General features: G+C 43.1%; 1 protein-coding gene across 2 annotated transcripts in view; it reads right to left on the minus strand.

Moving 5' to 3' along the window:
- Positions 1–1041: 1041 nt before the first annotated feature.
- Positions 1042–21905, minus strand: part of LOC125750879 (calcium/calmodulin-dependent protein kinase type II subunit alpha-like) — a 52967-nt gene continuing 32103 nt past the window's right edge. The window contains exons 5-19 of one of the 2 annotated variants that reach the window (XM_049029208.1): positions 21774–21839; positions 21144–21216; positions 17424–17526; positions 14418–14501; positions 10962–11056; positions 10756–10878; positions 10298–10381; positions 9794–9836; positions 7469–7509; positions 6317–6349; positions 5875–5923; positions 3984–4059; positions 3101–3195; positions 1460–1701; positions 1042–1119 (exon numbers count right to left, since the gene is read on the minus strand). In XM_049029208.1, the coding sequence (XP_048885165.1) occupies positions 1469–1701; positions 3101–3195; positions 3984–4059; positions 5875–5923; positions 6317–6349; positions 7469–7509; positions 9794–9836; positions 10298–10381; positions 10756–10878; positions 10962–11056; positions 14418–14501; positions 17424–17526; positions 21144–21216; positions 21774–21839 (1198 nt within the window). In that variant the 3' untranslated portion in view covers positions 1042–1119; positions 1460–1468. The remainder of the gene's footprint in view (positions 1120–1459; positions 1702–3100; positions 3196–3983; positions 4060–5874; positions 5924–6316; positions 6350–7468; positions 7510–9793; positions 9837–10297; positions 10382–10755; positions 10879–10961; positions 11057–14417; positions 14502–17423; positions 17527–21143; positions 21217–21773; positions 21840–21905) is intronic. The other variant, XM_049029210.1, reaches the window with a different exon arrangement.

Raw genomic sequence — 21905 nt, forward strand, 5'->3', positions numbered from 1 at the left:
ACCCCACAACATCAAAATAACAGGTTTTTATCATATTGAGGGGGGCATTTGGTTCCTGCAATGTAATGTAAACATAATCCACACACACACACTCACACAATGCCTTGCCATTTGGTTGATCATCCGGCAGTAGCAGAATCATAATAGCGTCAATGGAATGGATATTACTTGGTATATTACATACAGTACTTCACTGGAAGAACGGAAAACAAAGTGCTCTGTGACTCCCACACGAGAACGACAACATCGGCGATCTTTCCTCACCCAGAGGTAAAACCTCTAACGATAATTAATTTGCGGCTGTGAAAATCCACGGACTGAATTACAAAATCTCCTCACACCATAAAGAGGTACACAGGCAGTGGGAATGGATTATGCTAGATCCAGACCCAAAGTGTGTTCCTACAATTTCTTTCTTATGGAAGTTAGGTCAACGAAATATATAATCCCCATACTTATAAACCAGAGCAGCTGTAGTTAAATGTGATGTATCAACACAGATAGAACAATTCTCATTCCAGGAAAAGTAGTACAAAACCATCAAAATTTAGATTGTATCAAAGAGACTGGTTATATTTTGTTTTTAAACATACACTGAGTGACAAAATTTTGTGCTTTACAAAGAGCAATAAAGAAAATTAGTCTTCTGAAATGCTCAAAAATGTGGATTAATAAATACACACCTGACCTCCAGATGTGCCGCAGGGACCAGGGACTTTGATGACATGCGCTGATTACAGCAGTTCATAATCAAAGTTAATTTGTGATGTCTTGACTTCTTAATATTATCTTGAGCAAAAACAAAGCGATAAAAAGAATATATATCAAAAGTAGTAGAAGTCGGTTTGCCCTTCTGAAGAAATGGACGGCATGAAGAACTCGGGAGCGTGACGATGGGAGCGTGTCCATGGGTGAATGCGGAGTCAGCAACGGCCATGCTGACTTGGTGGCATTGTAAACAGCCCTCACGGAAACAATGAGATGAAGATGATGCCCATTCATGGCAATGGGATACCCCTGCCCCCCCCACCCCCCACCCCACCCCCCTTATCCCAGTATCGACCCAGTCAGCTGATCGCTGCCTTCAAGCAATCTCCTGCTCGTGCACTGAAGTTCACCCTGCGATGCAAGAACAGAGCATATAATCACACAAACAGACATGGAGAAAAGATGGTGGCAAACACAGAGGCACGTAATTCTTTATTAATGCTTATGCTGACCATTATAATGCATTATGAAGGTATCTATTCATGAATGTAAGTGAATGTGTATCTTTCCCCTCAGTTTCACTGTCTTACAAACAGTTTGACAGACAGCTGATACATCGCAGAATAACAGTCAGAATGAAGGCAGTCCCTAGAGAAGCCAGCATGTCACTATCATGGGGGCGATGATGTGTAGTTAGGACACTAGACGGCCCTTCAAAGCTGACCGAACAGCTGCCCGACAGGGAACTGACCTCGCTTTCTCATTTGGCGATAGCGGAGGGCGACCCCGAGCGGTGGAAGTGGACGATCTGCCACTTGCCGTCACGCCGGTGCCAGATGCGAGACTCCTCGGACTGGGCCGTGCGAGGCATCCCGTTGGTGTCGATGTACTGGGTGATGCGGACGTAGGCGATGCAGGCGGCTTCATCGCCGACCAGGTGGATGTGCGGGTTCAGGATGGTGGTGTGAACCGGCTTGCTGTTCTTTGACCACACTGGCCAAAGCAAAAGCGCACAGGATATACAAGTAATGTTACATGTACATATAACATCAAATTAATGCACAACTATATTAACTGCGGTGTCTGGTGTAGCATCCATTAAAGTCCTGTTCTGTCCCTGCTACACAGGGTACACGGACACCTGGTTATTCAGAAGAAAGATGATCTTCACTTGAACACTGCAAGTTTGTTGCCACAGAGTGACCCCCTAATCCATGTCAGGGGGGGGCACAATGAGGGGGGACTATGAGCTACAACAGGGTCTGTAAACCACCATTTCAATTAAAAGGACCTGGATTTCACTTTAGCACTGAGTTCTTGCTGTGCGCTGATTGGTCAGTCTCTGAGTTATTACTGTGTGCTGATTGGTCAGTCACCTATAATCATGCATGTGTCACTAATGTTAATGTGAAACAGCTGGATGAATCTTTCAACCCAGGAAACAAACCAGTAAAAGCACAAGATGAACTGAAGTATTTAACGAAGCAGGGGAGCCTTTCAGTTTTAAAGCAGTTTGTAAAACCTGAAGTACCTCATTGTGTCCCCCCTGACATGGATTAGGGGGTCCCCCTAGTTGTCACATCAGGCATGGTTTTCGTTAGACTATTTCTTTTTTTTAAATTAATTTTTATTTTCTAACATGGACCAGTATTAGCTACAACATCAGTTTTTGCACTGGTTTTTGTCTTAGTGAGATCGCTATCATTTCTGGCCGTCTTTCCCATACTTTCTGCTGTCCAAAATCTGGTTTGTGTTAACATGTTTTTTTTCCCCTTAATTCATTCAGTTCTATTTTCACAAGGCATTTGTCTCTGAAAAGATTCGGCACGATGATCAGACCCAGCAGTGCAGTAATGTACAGAGCTCTGCACTGAACCTTAAAGATTGTGGTCAATTATCTACTCTGATCTGCTTTGGGATGAGGCCCCTTTGGGAATGAAAGGATGAGTGTATATCCAATTTTATATCCTCTTTGAAACCACTGTGTAAACTACTGTGTAAAATTACTCTGTCTACACAACAGAATCTATAGCCAGGACTATTCATTTTATAGGCTGTGTTGGGAGAGACTATAACTGGAAATCCTTAGTATCAGTGTAAAAGGTTTGCATTAACATTGCTTCTGTCAATTCCATTTAAACCTCACATTTGAACAAAGCAAAGCTCAAATCCACAGCCAGAGGTGGAAAGTTCAGGTCCACAAAATATAAATGCTGATAAAGGTTTTGTTTCAGTCAACAAGTTGAGAATAAATGGTCACAGTCACGGAGGACTAAGCCAGTTGGTTGAAATAAAACTTTGGTCTGGATTTGTACTTTCTGGACGTGAACTTTCCACCCCTGTGTACGTCTCCATTGATTCAGACACAGCCAATGCTGTCACCCTGGCTTACGATTCTCAAAGTAGAAGCGGTGAAAATCCAGGCCCTCCACCAGGTTTCCCAGGGCCTCAGGTTCGAAAGCCGTAACACTCGGGTCACACATCTTCCTGCGGGGAGCCAGGGATAAAAATGATTCAGGAACCCTAAGTGTCTGATTCAGGATCCCTAAGTGTCTGACTCAGGATCCCTAAGTGTCTGATTCAGGATCCCTAAGTGTCTGATTCAGGATCCCTAAGTGTCTGATTAAGGATCCCTAAGTGTCTGATTCAGGAACCCTAAGTGTCTGATTCAGGATCCTTAAGTGTCTGATTCAGGATCCCTAAGTGTCTGATTCAGGATCCCTAAGTGTCTGATTCAGCATTTGTAATGACCCCCCCCCCTCCCCCAACACATGGAGCCATTTTCTCAAATATTTAAAGGCACGCAGAAGATCCTCCTATGGACTATTTGTCTTTAGCATTTGATAAGCCCTTAAAATGCTTCCCATCTTGTCTCCATATTGTTGCAGAATTTAACATCTGGGTAAAAAAAAAAAATCTAAGCGTAATATTTCTCATTAAGCAGACAGAAGAATGTTAAAGGAATGTTAAGGAGCTAATTGTGTCACAACCAGAGGGTGCAGATGGGCAATGAAACCTTACACTTAAATTCCATTCGAATAACTTCTTTGTGACTCTTAAGTGCTGATTTATTAATGTACTCAAGGTTTTCAAGTCAATAACAATAAAAAAAAACAACATTCTAAGATTTGGCGGACGTTTTAATATCAAGGTGGTGGCATATAGAGCTACAGAAAGGTGGAGCTACAGAAAGGTGGAGCTACAGAAAGTGACCTTTTCTCTTCTATGCAAGCAAACGGCAGCGCGACAGAAGCGACGTGTAGGTTCTGACTTACGTGTAACTCTCGAAGTCTCCATTGCTTATGGCTTCAATGAGCTGTTCTGTCACCTTAATGATCTCCTGTTTCCTCACTGCGCAAGACAGACAACATAAACACGCACCCCAGAAGAATTCTCAGACCTTGTTCAGTGACTTTCCGGAAAAACTACAAAGAATTTAATGACAGTCAGCGAATTGTTTGTTTGTGTCAAAAGCACAACAATAGCAGTGACAGTTTTTCGTAAAAAGCGCTGCAGGAATCGCATAAAAACTTCACGATAGTCTGTGGCATCACTGTCTATATACCTGAGCTGATACATGTGTAAGCATGTGTGTATTTATACAATACATAAAATATACATGCCACACGTAGATGCTATGGGGTGACATGGAAATGCTTGTGGAGGCGTTTCTGTCTATGATTTCAGAAGCATAGGTATATAAATTAATGCCATATTTCATTTTTTGGCAGAAACTGGCTGAAATAATTTATCCGAGTTTGAGTGAGTCTAGGAAATCGAGGGTTTTTATTTTTTGAGCTTTGCTGTTTGAAAATTGAGACTTAAATAAATCCCACAGCTTAGCTAGCCAGAGGATTGCTTGTAACGTAACGTCAGCCTTGATCTTCACACATATTGTCTATGATTAGCCTGCTGTTAATTACTTTTTATATGAGGTTCACCAAAAACAGACAGGAATTGGTCAGAAAGGCCCTTTATCAGACGAATTCTTACGCTGACAGGTTAGTGATTGATTCGGTGTAGCTGTGTCTGCCTCCTATGTTTAGCTGTAGGTGTTTTTTTGGATTGTTTTGACAAATAAATGTTTTTGGAATGTGATGTATAATCATGAAATGATGACAGCAGTCGCACATAAAGGACTTTATGTCACCTCTCACTGTGCTGAGGAGAGAGTCTGTATACACTTAGTCATGTACCTTTGTGTGTATATGTGTGTCCGTCTGAAAAATGCCTCTGTTAGCTTCAGCCCGGCAGTACGCTGTGTATAGGTGGTGTGTATGCTCTGTATTTCATGATTCAATGGTAATATTGAGTTCTGCGACCACGAGCTGCTCTCCAGTCCTCCGGAGGTCTTCTTCATACAGCAGGCCCTGCCTGTAATGTGAATCTCAGCAGGAGTGGGTGTCATCGACTGGGGAACGCAAGGGGCCAGGAAACTCAGGCCCTCGCTGGTGCACAGTGTGTGTTTGTGTGCGCTTCTGCGCGTGTGACTGAATGTATGTAGGTGTAACATATCCCTGGTGGCGGGAGGGGGGCAGCCTCAAACAGTATGCCCCCTATACTAACCCAGGGGGAGGGGGTCCTGACACGCCTACCGCCTTGTGAATTACAGTCTGTTTGGACTTCCTGCTCCTTTAATACATCCCCCATATGAACCTCAAATGTGCACGTAAAGGTAGCCAAACCCCAAACAACATTCTCTGAATTTCATACTTGGAGGTGCTGCCGTTAGGGTTATCTTATCATATATTATATAAAACCCTCATTATCCTTCTTTTATAATAATAATAACACTTTATTGATCCCTGTCAGGAAATTCGCTTTTTGCCGACCCCATCTTGCTCTCCATGACACACATGTAAGTGAGAGCGAGCTTGGCAGCGAAAGGCAGCCACCTACAGTGGCACCCATGGAGCTGGGGGTTAAGCACTTACAGGCACAGCTATTCTGTTAAAGCTGGACTCAAACCAGCAACCTTCTGATCACAAGCACTGAGGTGTATCCCACCGGGCCACACACTGCCCCTAAATGGTGCTTTCTGCACAGTGTGGTATATCTGTCCCTGAATCTGACACGTGCACAAAGCAGAGATTTACACGAATTCTGCCGTTTCTTAATCAGCATCCTTCCCAATCACAATAGCAGACGTTTGAGCGTCATCCTGACCTCTGGTGTCTTCATCCTCGATGGTCGTGTTGCTGCTTTCCGAAGACTCCTGCAGAGGAAGACACACAGGAAGTGAGAGCCCGCTCGGAGTATATATACACGCAGAGACGATAAAACCTGGTCGACGTTTTGTCCTCCATGGTGGCACCTTGGGGGGAAAAAACAGCCTCGGTGGGAATAAGGGATTGGATGTGGGAAATGAGAATGGCCATTTCTGGAGTGAGCGCCAGGCCGGCCAATGGCGTTCGAGTTTATCGGAACTTGACAACATCAAGAATGAAATACAGCCACAGTGATGGCAGAGGACAGCAGAAAGAAAGTCCAGCTCCGCTCTGAAGCTCAGGCTTGTTTCCCTGTGTCAGCAGTCATTCTCCCACTTGTCTAGCCTCCCACGGCCTGGCCGACACTGGGAGACCCAGAGGGGGAGCTATAGCACACTCACCATCAGCTGCACATTGGGACTGGACTTCCTGTTCTGGAAGAGAAATGAGAAGAAACACACAGGATGAGATGGAGACCTGAACACGACACAGTGTGGGGGGGGGGGTGGGGGGGGTGGGTTGCCAGTGAGCTCGGTCACTTTGAGTTTGCGTGTATCTCTGCGTGTCTGTGAAATCACACCCGCGACATCCCGTCATCGCTGCCTCATGGGGTCATCCAAGATCCCTACAGAAAGGAATGAATTTCATAAGACTGGTGTTGATGTCTCTCTCGGGCCCACATGTAGCCCCCCCCCAGGTGTCTTCTCGCCCCCAGCCACTCATACGTTGGGTGTGTAATAGTCATAAGCAGGCCGCTGACACAGACAGGAATATACCGGCATACCTGAGCGTCAGCACTTATGCCGTCTCTCTGCATCATACCTCCGATGCAGGAAGGTGGTGTCTGGTGGTGAATTTTACACTGATGAACAAGTCAGCACACATCACTCTGGCTAGACAGATACAGCCAGTCTCGGGAGGCCGCACCCTCCCATCCAGGGGGATTGGCAGTCTTTTGTTTCATTTTGAATTAAGTGCCAATGAATTAAGCGGTGCATCGAAATTTACGGAGAACTAAGAACATAGAGGTTTCTTCTCAAAGGTAATGGAGACATGGCTTTTCTGAGGTTCTCCAAGGTTCACCTCAACATTCAGTGGGGCAGAATGGGAGAACTTGCCATGTTCTGCTTTGGGTCTGTGTGAAATCAACACCCTGGATGCTGTTCCTCTGACATACCTAGAACCTTTCAGAACCACAGGAAGTGCTCATACAATACAAACTCACCATAAACAAAGACTGTGAAACTCACTGTGAACCGAGACCACAGGACAACCACTTAAGAGAGAGACAGACCATGCTTCTGAAAAATCAGACCATTTTGAGGTGTAAAGCTTTAAAAATCAGAACAGTAAAAATAAACACTTTGCAGTATTGTGTTCTACTATTTACTAAGTGCAAATTCTTTTAGTGCTAAAAAAGTTCACTCTAGATAAGTTTTATCAGCAAGCAAGGGCAGCGTCTACGTCTTTGCTCTCTCTGAAACGCCGCTGTTCCGAGCTGTTTCACAGTAAGTGACTCACAGTCACAAACACAAGCTTCTCCTCTCCCCTACCTTTACACCATCGGTCTTCTTATTGGCGACGGTCTTAGCTCCTGAGCAGAAAATAAAGAACAACAGAAAGGCGGCAATCAGAAAAGGAACGAAAGCCCAAAACAAAAGTGCCAAAGGCATTTCAGAGTGGCAGTCCAAACCCGCGGGGCGTCCAAAAACCGGTCGACTGAAAGAGATTCCGCCCAGCGCAGTGGCCCCGTGAACACGCCACAACCGGATCGACGTTGTCCTGTAACCATAAAATCGGCACACAGGCAGTCTTCTTCCATCAGATAACGCAACTGGTTGCAAGACAAAATGAACGTCTATTGGAAATTCAGAAACGTTGGAAACCTGATGCAGCCTTGAGGGTCGTTCCTGAGGAGTTCAACCAGAACTCCGCAGAATCCAGGCCTGAGCAGGTTCTACTGCACGGGGAATTATTCTGCAGCTTCTGATAGTAGCTGCGTTTTAACTATTGTAGTTAAGTGTCAGTGTTTCTTTCTCTCACGTTTCTCTCTTTATTTAAAATCCCCCTCAAAGAGACCAGCCTGGCTGTTTTCTCTGTTATTTCAATTGGCACTTGTCTAATTATAGCCCCCCCACCTTGGGTGGGTCATGTGGATATTCCATCATATAGCAGCTGGGGGGGGCGTTGTCCAATGCCCAATCCCCCAAGCTGGCTTTGCAGGCCCTTCCTGTCCCTGTGTGAAGTGCCACGTCAGGGGACAGAAGCAAATGGGGCATCCCACTTTGTCCCTGCCCCGGGGTCAGTCTGAGGGGCAAACAAAGCAAGTGACCCCAACCAATCAGCAGTCAGTTTCCTGTCCAGGAACAGAAAGAGCAGGCTTTATGTTTTGCTAGCAACGTTGCAACAATGGATTGTTTGGCGTGAAAATGAAATGGCTGTTAGCGCTCGCATGCATCGAAAGCTTCCACGATCCACAAAGTCTCTGAGGTAGCGACTGGCAGACTGTGCTGACATTCCCTGGCACATTGACGGAAGTCTATTCCTGGTCGTCGGGAATTCCTGCCCGGCTCTGTCATGCCATAGTTCATGTTAACATCTGACATGTCTAATCCAGCATTAGAACTTCAGGGTAGTTAGGTATCCCCATTTCATCTGGGTGCGGCCACAATGCTTTCCGCTAACGAATTATGAGTCATTTCACACCCTAGTTTTCAGGCTGAGGGCAATTTATAATGTAAAAAGCAGCCATGGGCTGCAAATTTGTACAGAAAATCTAAAGCATTATCCAGCAAAACTGGACACAAGGTTACAGGTTATGCTACATCCTTGAGTGACATAACAGTTCCTGTAAATATTCTACTGAACAGATGAATAAAAGGCAAATTATATGTAAGTTGTGGTCTGCAAGTGACTGTGGGTGACTGTCATGTACTAAGAAATTTGCTTGTTTTACTTACACAAAAATGTTCTGAGGGCAGAACATGATTGGTTGGTCCAGCCTCCTGTAGTTTCTTGGTCCCACCTCCTCTACAATCTGATTGGATATCTCGCTGGACCGATCTTTTTTCCTTCTGCCCTCAGAACATTTTTATATTAAAACTCCCATGAGCAAGAAATTTGATAACAACAAATCAAATGCACAGAATAGAAACAAGAGGAATGCAATGTATAAAAATGCACAAAAGCACTCCTGTAGGAATCAGCATTTTTAACAGGTATCCGTCCTAGTATTCGAACCCTGAAGCTGGTTTGTTCATATCGAAGAATTCCGATTCCGCTGTGCAATGTAGCTGTATCCATCAAATGTAATCTGCAGGCCCTCTGAATGGGAGGGTGGCTAATCTATGCAAGCTTACTCGGTGTCCTGTACGAGTTTAAAGTGCAATCCCTCAGCTTCTGCTGTCCTTTATTTCTGTGTTTAAAGACCCTTCTTGCGTGAGAGCGGGACCGCAATGATGAGGCGGCCCATATACATAACAGAAGCACCACTGGCCTTGAGAAATATGACAAAAAAAGGAAGCGCGACATCACCCTTATGTTCCACAAACCCGCATTCCGGTTAGGATACAGTTCACTTACCCCATTACGTGAAAAAACTTACCATTCATCTTCCCCATCCTATTTCTAAATCGACTTCTGTGTCGGTTGCCTCAGAAGTGGTAGGCTAAGAGATTTCGTTATAAGTGGCTCACAGCAAGTTAAGGTGCCACATAGTTAAGCCAGGCTGGAGGTCACATTGACCTGTTTCAGAGCCTCAGAGCACATAGTAGATGATTGTGCAGGTCAGCCACGCGTGAGACATTCAGCTCTACATTCACAGCTGGGCTGAAGTTCAAACGGTGCGGCCCTGGAGGAGGTATCCCCTCAATAATCACCTGTAAAGTTTCGTGTTGCCAACATAGTGGTGAGAATAGCACCCTGGAAGACAAGATAAAATGGGTCAATCATATTGTGAAGAGTCTGCTGTCATCACTAACGAATATCACAAACTGCCACAGCAAGGACATAGCTGATGGCATTTTCTGTGACGGTGACAACTGTGGACCTCTATACTTCTGTTCTGAAACATTTTTTAAAATTATCCTCCAAAGTAACAAGTGCCATGAAGACTGAAGATGGAGAATCGTATGAACAAAATGGTTTCTGGTATCTAATATTCATTTAGATTAAAAATGTTATGGGTTATGTCTTTGTATGTGTGTTTTTATACTTGGTGATGGATTTATAGGTAAACTCATACAAACTTCCTCAATCGTCCTTTCTGGACACAGGTCCATACACGCAAATAAAATCCCTGACCCTTAGTGGTTAAATGGAATGGATGTATCATGTGTCTTTGTGAAATATCCTTAAGGCGTAAAATATATGCTTCTCTGTACCTTCAGCTTCCTGCGTGCATTGAACTTCTTCAAGCACTCCACCGTCTCCTGTCTGTGCATGCAGGAGGCCACCGTGGAGCGGTGCTGGTGGGGAAGAAGAGACAGGAGGTGGGGTCAGAGACACGGAGGGCGTGGTCAGAGATGCGGAGGGCGTGGTCAGAGACAGGGGGCGGGGTCAGATACAAGGGGGCGTGGTCAGAGGCGCGGAGGGCGTGATCAGAGACACGGAGGGCGTGGTCAGAGACAAGGGGGCGGGGTCAGAGACAAGGGGGCGTGGTCAGAGACAAGGAGGGTGTGGTCAGAGACAGGGAGGGCGTGGTCAGAGACAAGGGGGCGTGGTCAGACACACGGAGGGCGTGGTCAGAGACGATGGGGCAGGGTCAGGGCCTGGTAGGTTGCTGGGAGGGAGATCTTTACGTTGGGAGGTGTGGGGGGGGACATTGGAGGGGGATTCTTACTGAGATCCATGGATGCTTGAGGGCCTCAGAAGCAGTGATTCGCTTTGTCGGATTGATGGTCAGCATCTTGTTGATGAGATCCTTGGCTTCGGGGGTGACGGTGTCCCATTCAGGAGAGGGGAACTGAGACAGGAGGAGAAGGAGTGAGTGGCGGGGGAGCGAAACACTTCATACACCTCGAGAAAAAGTGAAGCACATCTGCTCACATCATAAGCTCCGGCCTTGATCTGCTGATAGAGTCTGTGCTGATCCTCGTCCCAGAAGGGGGGGTAGCCCACCAGCAGGATGTATAATATCACACCTGGTGGGGGAGATGGGGGTAGTTTGTCATTTTAACACATATGCTTTATTGATGTGAGGATGCTATATGGATCCTCAAATAATGTAATGCATCTAGCTTATTAAAGAATTAGACCACTCATACTGTACTAAATCTGAGAAGAAATGAGAACATCTTCAAAATCCCTTAGTAATAGTATCGGGGATATAGCTATAACTCCTGGCCCTTGCCAAAATATCACCTTGGCCCTCCTGCAACTTTCAGTTTGAAGAAATCTTCCATGTGAGAATTTACAGAGTGGGGGTATAATGTTTCCCGAGCGTAAATTATTATTTTGTGTTGAGGATCCCCTATAAAATGCTTCCCCCCCCGACTCTGCCAGTGTACCTATGCCCCTCAGATCCCCCTGAATAGTTTATATAACAGGTAATTTAATCCAATATGAAGGCTGTTCCACATTTTTTGGAGGAATCCAACACACCAAGCTGGTAAGGAACATGGACAGGAAGCTTTTATAGTCTTTGACTGTGAGGATACAGGAAGTCCATGTTCATTTGTAGTCTTTGACGGTGCAGATACAGGAAGTCCATGTTACTTTGTAGTCTTTGATGGTGAGGAAACAGGAAATCCATGTTCATTTGTAATCTTTGACCGTGAGGATACCGGAAGTCCATGTTCATTTGTAGTCTTTGATGGTGAGGATACAGGAAGTCCATGATCATTTGTAGTCTTTGACCGTGAGGATACAGGAAGTCCATGTTCATTTGTAGTCTTAAGTGATTGGCAGCTCTCAAGCTGTCCACCAGTGCTGGCCAGGGGTGAATTGACATTAGGTCCTTGCTTATTGTTTTCCAAAGGACTTTGTTTTGCATTTTTAGGGCCCATATATATAGCTTTGCACCTTCTGTCACTGGAATTTGGGGGAAGCTAAAAATACTTCTTTGGTTAGCAGAGAGGCATGTGAAATGCTGTCCTCATACAGTGAACATACACACATACACACACATCCCAAAGGAGAAAGGAGCCCAGCACTATCTCTAAGAAAATGCCAGCACTTTAGAACACAGAGGCAACACAAACTGTCCTGCCAGCTTTTAAAATCCTCAAGCACTGGATTATTCCACAGCAAATTCACTGTTAAAATCTTACGTGATTCAGCGCTAAACTATGAAAAATTTCCCGTCGGTTTTATGAACAACATCAAGTGTGAATTTATGTTAAGCTGCAAGAGACCCGACTTTGTTCTCGCTCACCAAGCGTGGCTGACGAGCTGCTATGAGGCGAACGTGGCTGTGGCCTGGCCCTGAGCTTCATTACCTCTCCTGGCAGGAAACTGTTTCTGAGCTTAACTGCCATCATGGTGCCTTCTAAGTTTTATAAGCGTCAATCAAAAATATGTTACACTTTTAAAGTACATACATTAATAAATGTTCTAGGTTATTGAAGAATATGGATATTTTTGTGTAAATCTATATACATTATATATATATAATATACACACACACACATACATATTTATGCATATATACACAAGTATATAAAACATGCAAGAAGAGTGAAAGTGTTGCTTATAACAGTTTTTTGCACTGAGCCTCTTAAATACAATTTCAAAGTGTGGATTTTGATGCCTGCAGCGTTAATTCGTCTGTAGAGTTTAGACTTTCACTAGCTACTGCTACAAATGGGGTGTTTCGGTATATTGGCTATGAATGATTTATGATCTAATGCAATCGAGTGCGCCATAAGAATGGTTATAATAGTGTTACTGATCCCCTTTGTGTGTACTCGTTTTGTTTTAATAACTCTGAAGGCCTCTTCAAACTGCACAGAAGACCGAGGTTTAATGATGCATCCTTGTTGAAGTAGCTTCTGTTGAGCATCGTTCTAGCAAAAACATTAATACTGCAGAGGAGTAAATAAATTCAGTTGCAGTTAGTGGATCACATGCATTTGTGTTTGAGCATCACTGATCTAGTTTATTTTAGTCGCATACTGTTCAGTGTCACGTTAGGAGCAATTACAGGCTGAAATGTGGTTGTAGAGAGAGTGAGAAATTACTCTCCAGATATGCGGCTATTTGAATGGGCTTGGTCATACGTCTCAAGTTAGCATGAGTTCGGGTGAGGGACATAAATTGTGACTGGAGTCATGTAGCTTCAAGCCTTAACACGATGTGTTCTGGCTTCCACACTTAGGGTTATATCTCTGATCTCAGAAGCTCCCGAGGCACCTGTCCCGCCAGGTGAAACTGGGCAGAGCGCGGAAAGGGCGGTCAACATGCAGTGGAAGGGTCGCCGAGGTGTTTGCAGTGGGCGAATGGACGGCACTAGCTGGTGTAAAGAGCAGCCTGTCAGCTCGGTAATAATATAATTTAATAAGGCTGGTAGTAGGGACATGCATTCCCTGGCAGATTCAGGGGGCCCGACCCTTTACAGGAGCCCTTGAATATGTAAAACTATAAAATTATACAACGTATGGAGAGCCCAAGGTGACATTTTATCAGGGGGCCAAGAATATCTAGCTACGCTTAGCTATACATAAGACAAATAACATGTATCAAAAAATGTAAACACACATATATTTAATAACCAAATGAGCAATTAAAGACATATCAGTAATTCACTTCTCACTAATCATTCTTAGTCCCATCTGTGTATAATCTGACCTTTTCATTTACGCACAGGGGCCAAATGGAATGAAGAAAAAACCTTCGGTCTGTCATCCAGCATTAAGGAAAATTACAGTGAAGGTGTTCTGCATGGAGGGTTTCATTCCATTGATAGGATGGAAAAGGTGTCAGTGAAGCAGGGCTCCAACCAGACTGTCTGTGCCCCCCTGCATTCACATAGCCAACCATAGACCATGGACTCAGGGGCCAAACTTAGAAGTTCCAAACTAACAACTGACAACAATAGACTGCATTGCAGTTATTATTTTAACAAAACCCAAAAGCTTGTTATTATAAATACCATTCAAAGGTTTAGCCTACAGCAAAATAGAACAATAGAGCCATTTCCTAAACATTCATTTTTAAGGATTATGTTGAATGGGACAGATAGATTGCAGAAACACTGGAATGGACACTGTCAAGGGCACCAGCTGGATGATCCCCACAATAATTCCATGTTTCCCAGGAGCAAAAGAGCAATGGAAGGACGGATACATTCTACACACAGTAAGTCCAGTTGGGTAGACAATCTGGGCTGCAACGGAAGTCAAAATGGAGGAAGACTATGGACATTGTTGTGGGTATGATTATTGCAGGTTGTGTAGGGGGCTTTAGGACCTGAGGCTCATTAGCCTGGTGCTAAGAGACAGAAGAACAGCAGGTGCCCCACACCGTGCCCCACACCGTGCCCCACACCGTGCCCCCATGTCTCACCACATGCCCACAGGTCCACCGCTTTCCCATATGGATCCTTCCGCAGGACTTCGGGTGACAGGTATCCAGGTGTACCGGCAAAGCCTAGGGGAGCATGGAGACAGGGAGACAAGCGGGACGTCAAGAGGACGATGTGGGAACATCTGCATCCCCACTGAAGCAATCAGAGTGGACATGATTAACAGGTTTCTCACATTGTGCGGAAATTTGGTCCCCACAATGTAATATATACATAACCCACACACACAAATAACACATTGTACCCATATATACAATAGAAATGTGACTGCTGTATGACTTTTTTTGCTTCATTTAGAGGACGACATATTAAAAGATGGATGATCTCATTCTGTCTTTTATAACATTAAGCAACCAATGAAACCGCATGCAAAAGGCAGTGGCATGCCTGAAAGGCGAAATGCCCCTTTAAGATTGCTTCATTATCTTTGTTCGGTTTCCAAGGAAGCATTATTACCTCTAAAATCCCCTTTAAAATCTCCATAACTATTTCACACAGAAATATGCATCTCCCTCTACAATTGTTATTATCTTATTTCTGAAGGAGTACTTTCTTTGGTCACAGTCAGAATCAACAGGACTCTGACATTTAGAATGAATTAAATTGATTTCAGATTATCTTCTGATGACAATGGAATCTATAAATCATCAACCTTTGTCATCTTGCTGTCGTATTCTCTCAACTCCTTTTATCTTCCACGGGTGAATAGTGTAGGCTACATTTTGGCTTAGTAGAAAGTGATTTAGATCAAATTTTACCCTCAGTTTTTTTTGTGCACTGCAGAGCAGATTGTTAATGGTGTTCTACGCTTTGTGGTTTTTGGAATAAGGTGACTTTGACCGAATACCGAAAACAAATTTATAGGTAAGGGATTTTTACTGACAGCATCACACCCCTTCAGTGACTGCAAGATTAACTCCGGAATTAATTATTACATACTTAATCGCATCGGAAATCTAAAATATATGCATGCATTATGTTCAAGGTCTACCAGCAATATCACAGGCATTTGGTTCTCTTCAAAATTCAATGAACCAAATACAAGAATACAATATTATAAAATCAGTCAACAGCATAATCTCTAGAGTGCTGTCTTGGTCTACAGCATGTCTTGCAGATCATTGTTAATATCACCTATAATCTCAGGAGAGGCAGATGTAATTAATGTGGTTACAATGGTATCTCCATCCACCTTGCCTTTTAATGCCATTTAATTTTAGGTGTGACTACAAAATGGGATTCCCCACATGCAGATGCTCTCCTTTGAGAGCTGGCAGTTTTTAAATAATTAGCATAGCAATTATATCTTTAGCGGAGCTGTTGGAATGCTACTTTAGGACACTTAATGTGTCACTTTATCTTTTTGCGTTTCCCGATGGGCATCTGAGGACTTATTGAATTCTAACCATACATACAGCCCCTCCCTGGGTTACGATGGGGTTACGTTCTGATAAACCTATTGTAAGGTGAAAACATCATAAAGCGAAAATGCATTTTAATACAGTACACCTAACCTAACAAACATCATAACCTAGCCTACCCTAAACATTCTTAGAATGTTTACATTAAAAACATAAGAACATAAGAAATTTACAAACGAGAGGAGGCCATTCGGCCCATCAAGCTTGTTTGGGAAGAACTCAACTAATAGCTCAGAGTTGTTAAAATCTTATCTAGCTCTGACTTAAAGGAAGCATACAGGTCTGCAAAATTATGAACACTTGGCTTATTTGATAATAAAATGTTGAATATCTCATGTAATTTATTGAATAATGTACTGAAAGTGAAAAACATTTACCCACTGTAAAGTCGAGATATCGTAACACGGACCATCGTAATCCAGGGAGTGTCTGTATTTTGCAAGAACAGAACTAAACAAGATGCAGGAACCATTTATAGGAACCTTTTGCATAACACTCTGAACGAAGAGGCTAATGGTCCATGATGGTTATGCAAGATCGTGTGAAAATGCATGTTATGTGTTTCCTGTTCACCCTTTCAGACTCATGTCACTCTAACTTTGCTTCAGTCTACTGCAAAACGTCCTGTGGGAACACCAAGTTAGATGAGGTGATGAGTTTTTTGACTAAGTAGGAGATAATGGAGATGACAACAATTCCCTGTTCAGGAATCACTCACATCCTGTGTAAGAATAACTGAAGGAGAGTTATGCTTTACTGGCCACAGTACCCCTTACAGCACATCTGTGTCTCTGATCAGCAGTAGCTGAGGTGCAACATGCTGCCACACTAAAGAGCCTGAATGGAGCTGGGACCACACACTCATGTGTAGGCATGAGTGATCCATGGATCAAACATACAGGTACCATCAACCATCTCCCTTCCAGCTATACTTCAGTGGCTCCGTTTCGTCTGTGTTCTTCTATCCATATGTTCCGGAGATGCCTCCTAACCTCCAGGCATTCCCGCTCCCTTCTCAAAGCCCTGTGTTCAGTCTTGTTTTGGTTTATTAGATGTTTCCCTCCTGGTTTGCATGGTGTGCTTTGAGTTTGGACTGCATGCTAGGGATGCTTTTAACAACCCCCCCACGCCAACTGCTATCCCATGGACCCACAGCAGGCTTATTGGAGCACAGAGCACTGTATATGTTTGTTTGATACAGGACTACAGTCTTTGTTAGGTATATGTTTGTTTGATACAGGACTACAGTGTTTGTTAGATGTATGTTTGTCTGATACAGGACTACAGTCTTCATTAAGTTTATGTTTGTTTGATACAGGACTACAGTCTTGGCCTCAGTAACATGTGCATTCATAATAAAAGATGAAGAATGCAATCTTATTTTTTGGGGTTGTGGTGATATTAGGGGGACATGTCCCCCTGTACTCCTTGTCCCCTCTATTTCCGACCACCTGCCTCCTTATGCTTTTGAGCTTCAGCATTTTGTCGGCATCTATCCGATATGCATTCCTAGATCCTGGGTTCGGACTGTGGCATGTTGATGGGTGCAGTCGGCTGCCCTCTTACCGAACCATGCCTGTTGGTCCCCTTCAACCTCGATGGCCAAGCCGAAGTCGGCCAGCTTCACAGCTGCTCCCTTGGACTTGGACGCCAGCAGAAGATTCTCAGGCTGCACACAACAACAGAAAGGCTGTCAGACAACACAGGAGGGGCATCCCAGAATTCCCTTCTGAACGCCGATTAAAACAATTCTGAGCCATGCCAAAGCAATATGTTGATGCTCTAAACTGTACTCCTGTGGCCACTGAAAACTTGATCCTTAACTGTCATAATTTATCATCCATGTTTTGGTATAAAATACCGGCAAGTAATGGGCTATGAGAAATGGCAAAATCCATAGCAGGATTGCAGTGCGAGCGACAGCTGTGATCAGCGACCCTCATCCAGCTGTCCAGGGTGTTCTGTGTGGGCCTCAGAGAACTCAGCTGTCGTTGGAATAAAACGAGCCTGACATAATGGATATAGCTGGGACTGCGGCCATTTTGGAGCACACTGGGTGGCGTCTCAACACAAAATGAAGTGTCGCTAATTTCAAACATCTTGTTAGCATAGTGGAATAATGCTGTCATCGTGTCCTCAATCAAGCGACCTAACCTTAGCATCTGCTAATCCCCTAAGAATGTGAAATGACAAAAAACATTAGAAAAGACAAAGTGCTGTTTCTGTCCACCTAAAAAAATGTATAAAAGAATGTATACACTTGATATCTGGGGAGTAAATTACTCAGCCTGCTTCTGTCTTGTAAAGTATTTTTCACAGATTTTCAGTTACTTGGCTGACCTGCCTCCAGGGACAAATTTCCTGCTGTGGAAACTCACTTTCAACGGTTTAGTTTCCCCAAAAATCAAGCTGTTTTTTTCCCCCCATAAATCATGACGTACCAATTTCCTATAAACTGCCTTGCTAATCAATTTCACAATTACCGAGCACCCTGACCACATAATTCAATTGTGACCTTCATGGTTCTCTTGACACCAAGTGATAGAAAAACAATAACTGTTTCAATTCTCACTAATTCCCTTCCTCCTCTGTTCCAGCTAGTTCACCAACTTTGTACTTGTACCTCTGAGTGGAGGTGATAATTCAGTTCAATTCAGTTCAATTTATTTTTATATAGCACCTTTCACAATAGTCACCCCAAGTCTCATTACAAGGAAGTGCTGTGATATACTACAACATCATTATGACGGAATAATACAAAAACAGGGGAAATGAAAGATGGGGAAGCCAAAGGTGTTTGGTGCAGTGCTGGCAAAAGGAAGAAGAAGATGAACACGACTGTTCATGTGAAGAGTTATGAAGCGTTCAGCGGAGGTTAAGGTTCAATTTCATGTCATGTTGCGTTACAAGCCGGCCCACACACATCAAGTAGAACATTTACGTACGCAATATACATCTTTAAAGCAAAAAAAAAAAAGCAAAAAGGAAGTATGATGTCATGATTTCAATTACGGTCCTCATAATTAGCCCAGTGAGCAGTGCAATTAGTCAAGGCAGTGAACACTGGAGCAAGTTTTCAAAGCATCGTTGGGATTAGCGTTAGCATAAATTTTAGTCTGGAGTCACAGAAACATCAGTCTTTGAATATCGTTGGGAGCCGAATCTGCTGAAAGCATGAAAGAACGAGAAGTGCCTCATCCGGAAAATAACCAGGACAGGCAGCCTTTTTGGGTGACGCGGAGAAGCCTGCAAACGAGGAAGCTGCCGAGGAAACAGGGTAACGGAATGAAAGCGACAGGGCGGTGTAATATTTGTCAGTTAATAATACTTTTCATAAAATGGCCCTGTACATTAAGCCATAAAAATAACTAATGTCAAAGCTTTAATAGGATTTGGAAGAAATAATTGGGAAGGTCCTCTAAGAAAGGAATTAAGGGCAGTGAAAGTGAAAAGAGATGCTGATGAAAAACCTGCATCCATGTGCTGGAGTGAAACGCAGGAAAGTGACCCGCGGCATGAGGCCACAGACTTAAGGCAGCGACTGAAGAGGAACCGAAAACAGAAATGAAGGTAAGCAGATGGGAAACACAGGAAACTGATGACTTCTTGTGAAATGAAACAGGAACCCAGTGAGATTCTGTGAAATGAAACGTAGGAAGCTGATGGCGTTCGGAAAAATCAAACACAGGAAATTTATCACTTTCTATCAGATGAAACAAAGGAAACCAATGATTTTATCTGAAATTAACTGTACATAACCCATGGCTCCCTGGGGAAATCAGTGATTTTTTTTTGTGAAATGAAAAACAGCAAAGGAATTCCTTTTGGTGAAATGAAACACAGCAAACCAATGGCAATTTACCAAGATGAATACAGAAAATCAATGACATTCTGTCAAATGAAACACAGGAAACTCATGACATTCTGTCAAATGAAACACAGGAAACTCATGACATTCTGTCAAATGAAACACAGGAAACTCATGAAATTCTGTCAAATGAAACACAGGAAACCAATGACATCCTGTCAAATGAAACACAGGAAACCAATGACATCCTGTCAAATGAAACACAGGAAACCAATGACATCCTGTCAAATGAAACACAGGTAACCAATGATATTCTGTGAAATGAAACACAGGTAACCAATGATATTCTGTGAAATTAAACACAGGTAACCAATGATATTCTGTGAAATGAAATGGAAAAACGGCTATACAATTGCGTGAAATGAAAGTGATGACTTTCTGTCAAATGAAACTTATGAAACTGATGGCCACCCGATGAAATGAAATGCAAGGTGAGGACTTCTTTTGTAATGACACAGGAAAGCAATTATTTTTTTGTTAAATGAAATACAAGGAATTTACTTCCTCTTAAACGATACAACTGCTTTCTGCGAAACTCCCTTTAAGAGTAAGGAAACATCCTGACATAAATCCTACTAAGAGTCTTTTGAAAGACCATAGCAATTCACACATTTAAGAGAGCATGAGTGGACAAAAAATGTTCCAACCAGTTTTTAAAGTTGTCAGAGACTTTCCCCAAAACTGCTGAATGTGCCTCCACCCAACACAACACTTATATAATTGACACAGTCTAATTTATTCTGCGTCATTTTTGCTGACTTTCACTGTAACTTATCTTTCTCATACAAGTCTTCTCATACATTGTGGATCTGAATTTAAAAAGTGTACAACATTTCATAATATGACACAAGTAAATGCTATATACAGAGTAAAGAGATACTACATAACAGTATAAATGAAATAAATTCACACAATAGTGACACTGAAGGATATCATATTTTAAGAGAAGCAGACTTCGAGGAGACATCTCATGAAAACACCTGTTTAGAACTTCAGGAAGTGAGATTCAATGACAAATGTTAACTTCTGTTTTACATTTATGTCTGTCACATTTATGTATGCAGAGAACTTTTGAGGAGGTTGACAATGTGTAGATAATTTTTTAAAATTAATTTAATTGATGCTTTATTGATCCCCTGTAGGGAAATTATCTTTACGCCTCCCTCAACTTGCTCTTTGTGGAGTAAGTTGACTGCGAAGGGCTGCCACCCATAGCGGCGCCCAGGGAGCTGGGGGTTAAGGGTCTTGCTCAACCACTGAGCCACACGCTGCCCCCAAGATAGCTTTTCCCTATCAAATTCCCCTGACTGCATTAACCTATATAGGACTAGGATTATCTTATTGCAATTGCCTTTAGGAAAGGCTAATGAGGAAAACATAGGTGGTAGACTTTACAGGCCAAACAGAACAAGTCTTACCTTGAGATCTCTATGAACAACCCCCATCTGATGACAGTGCAGCACCGCTTCCAGGATCTGCTGAATACAATGGCTAATATAAAAGGAAAGATGTTTATACATTAAAATTGTTGTATACAGCTAATGCTAATTGATCAGTGGAAGACAGACATGCTAGTAAGAGATTTGTATTCCTCAAAGATTGCAAGTAACTTGAAACATCCATCTTATTACAAGCCTGAAGGTCATTCTGTCAGCTGCGGGGATGTTTGTTCCCCTTCAGCTACTTTTATTATTGGTTTTCACACTGTTCTGCACATGCTACATATTGATAGTAACTAATCAATAACCAGATAATCGTTACTAGTTTCTGATGTAATGTATATACCTCACAGAGAGGCTGAGTGCGCTTGTCTTTAAGTGTCTCACATACGTCGTGAATGACGCTGTTGACCGAAAAAACGTACATGTACTGAATTCTTGGTCTGATTGAAATACCTAGTGGTGTAATATCATGGCTAACAAGGTTAATGTTCCCTCAAATTCTTAGCTGAGATGCGGGCTTTTGTTTGAAATGCACTGAGAAGACTCATCGAAAAGGTCAAGAAGGAATCAGAAAGAAAAGGAGCCAACACAGAATAAATCCATCACCTGGCATCCGCCTCGCTGTAATACTCCCTGGCTACGATGTCTTCAAAGAGTTCCCCTCCGGTCACCCTGGGTTAACAGAACAAACACATGGGGTTATGAGTTTGTAATGGCAGCGAAAAGACAAAAGGGAGC

The sequence above is a fragment of the Brienomyrus brachyistius genome, chromosome 10 (assembly GCF_023856365.1).
Source record: "Brienomyrus brachyistius isolate T26 chromosome 10, BBRACH_0.4, whole genome shotgun sequence".
NCBI classification, from domain to species: Eukaryota; Metazoa; Chordata; class Actinopteri; order Osteoglossiformes; family Mormyridae; genus Brienomyrus; species Brienomyrus brachyistius.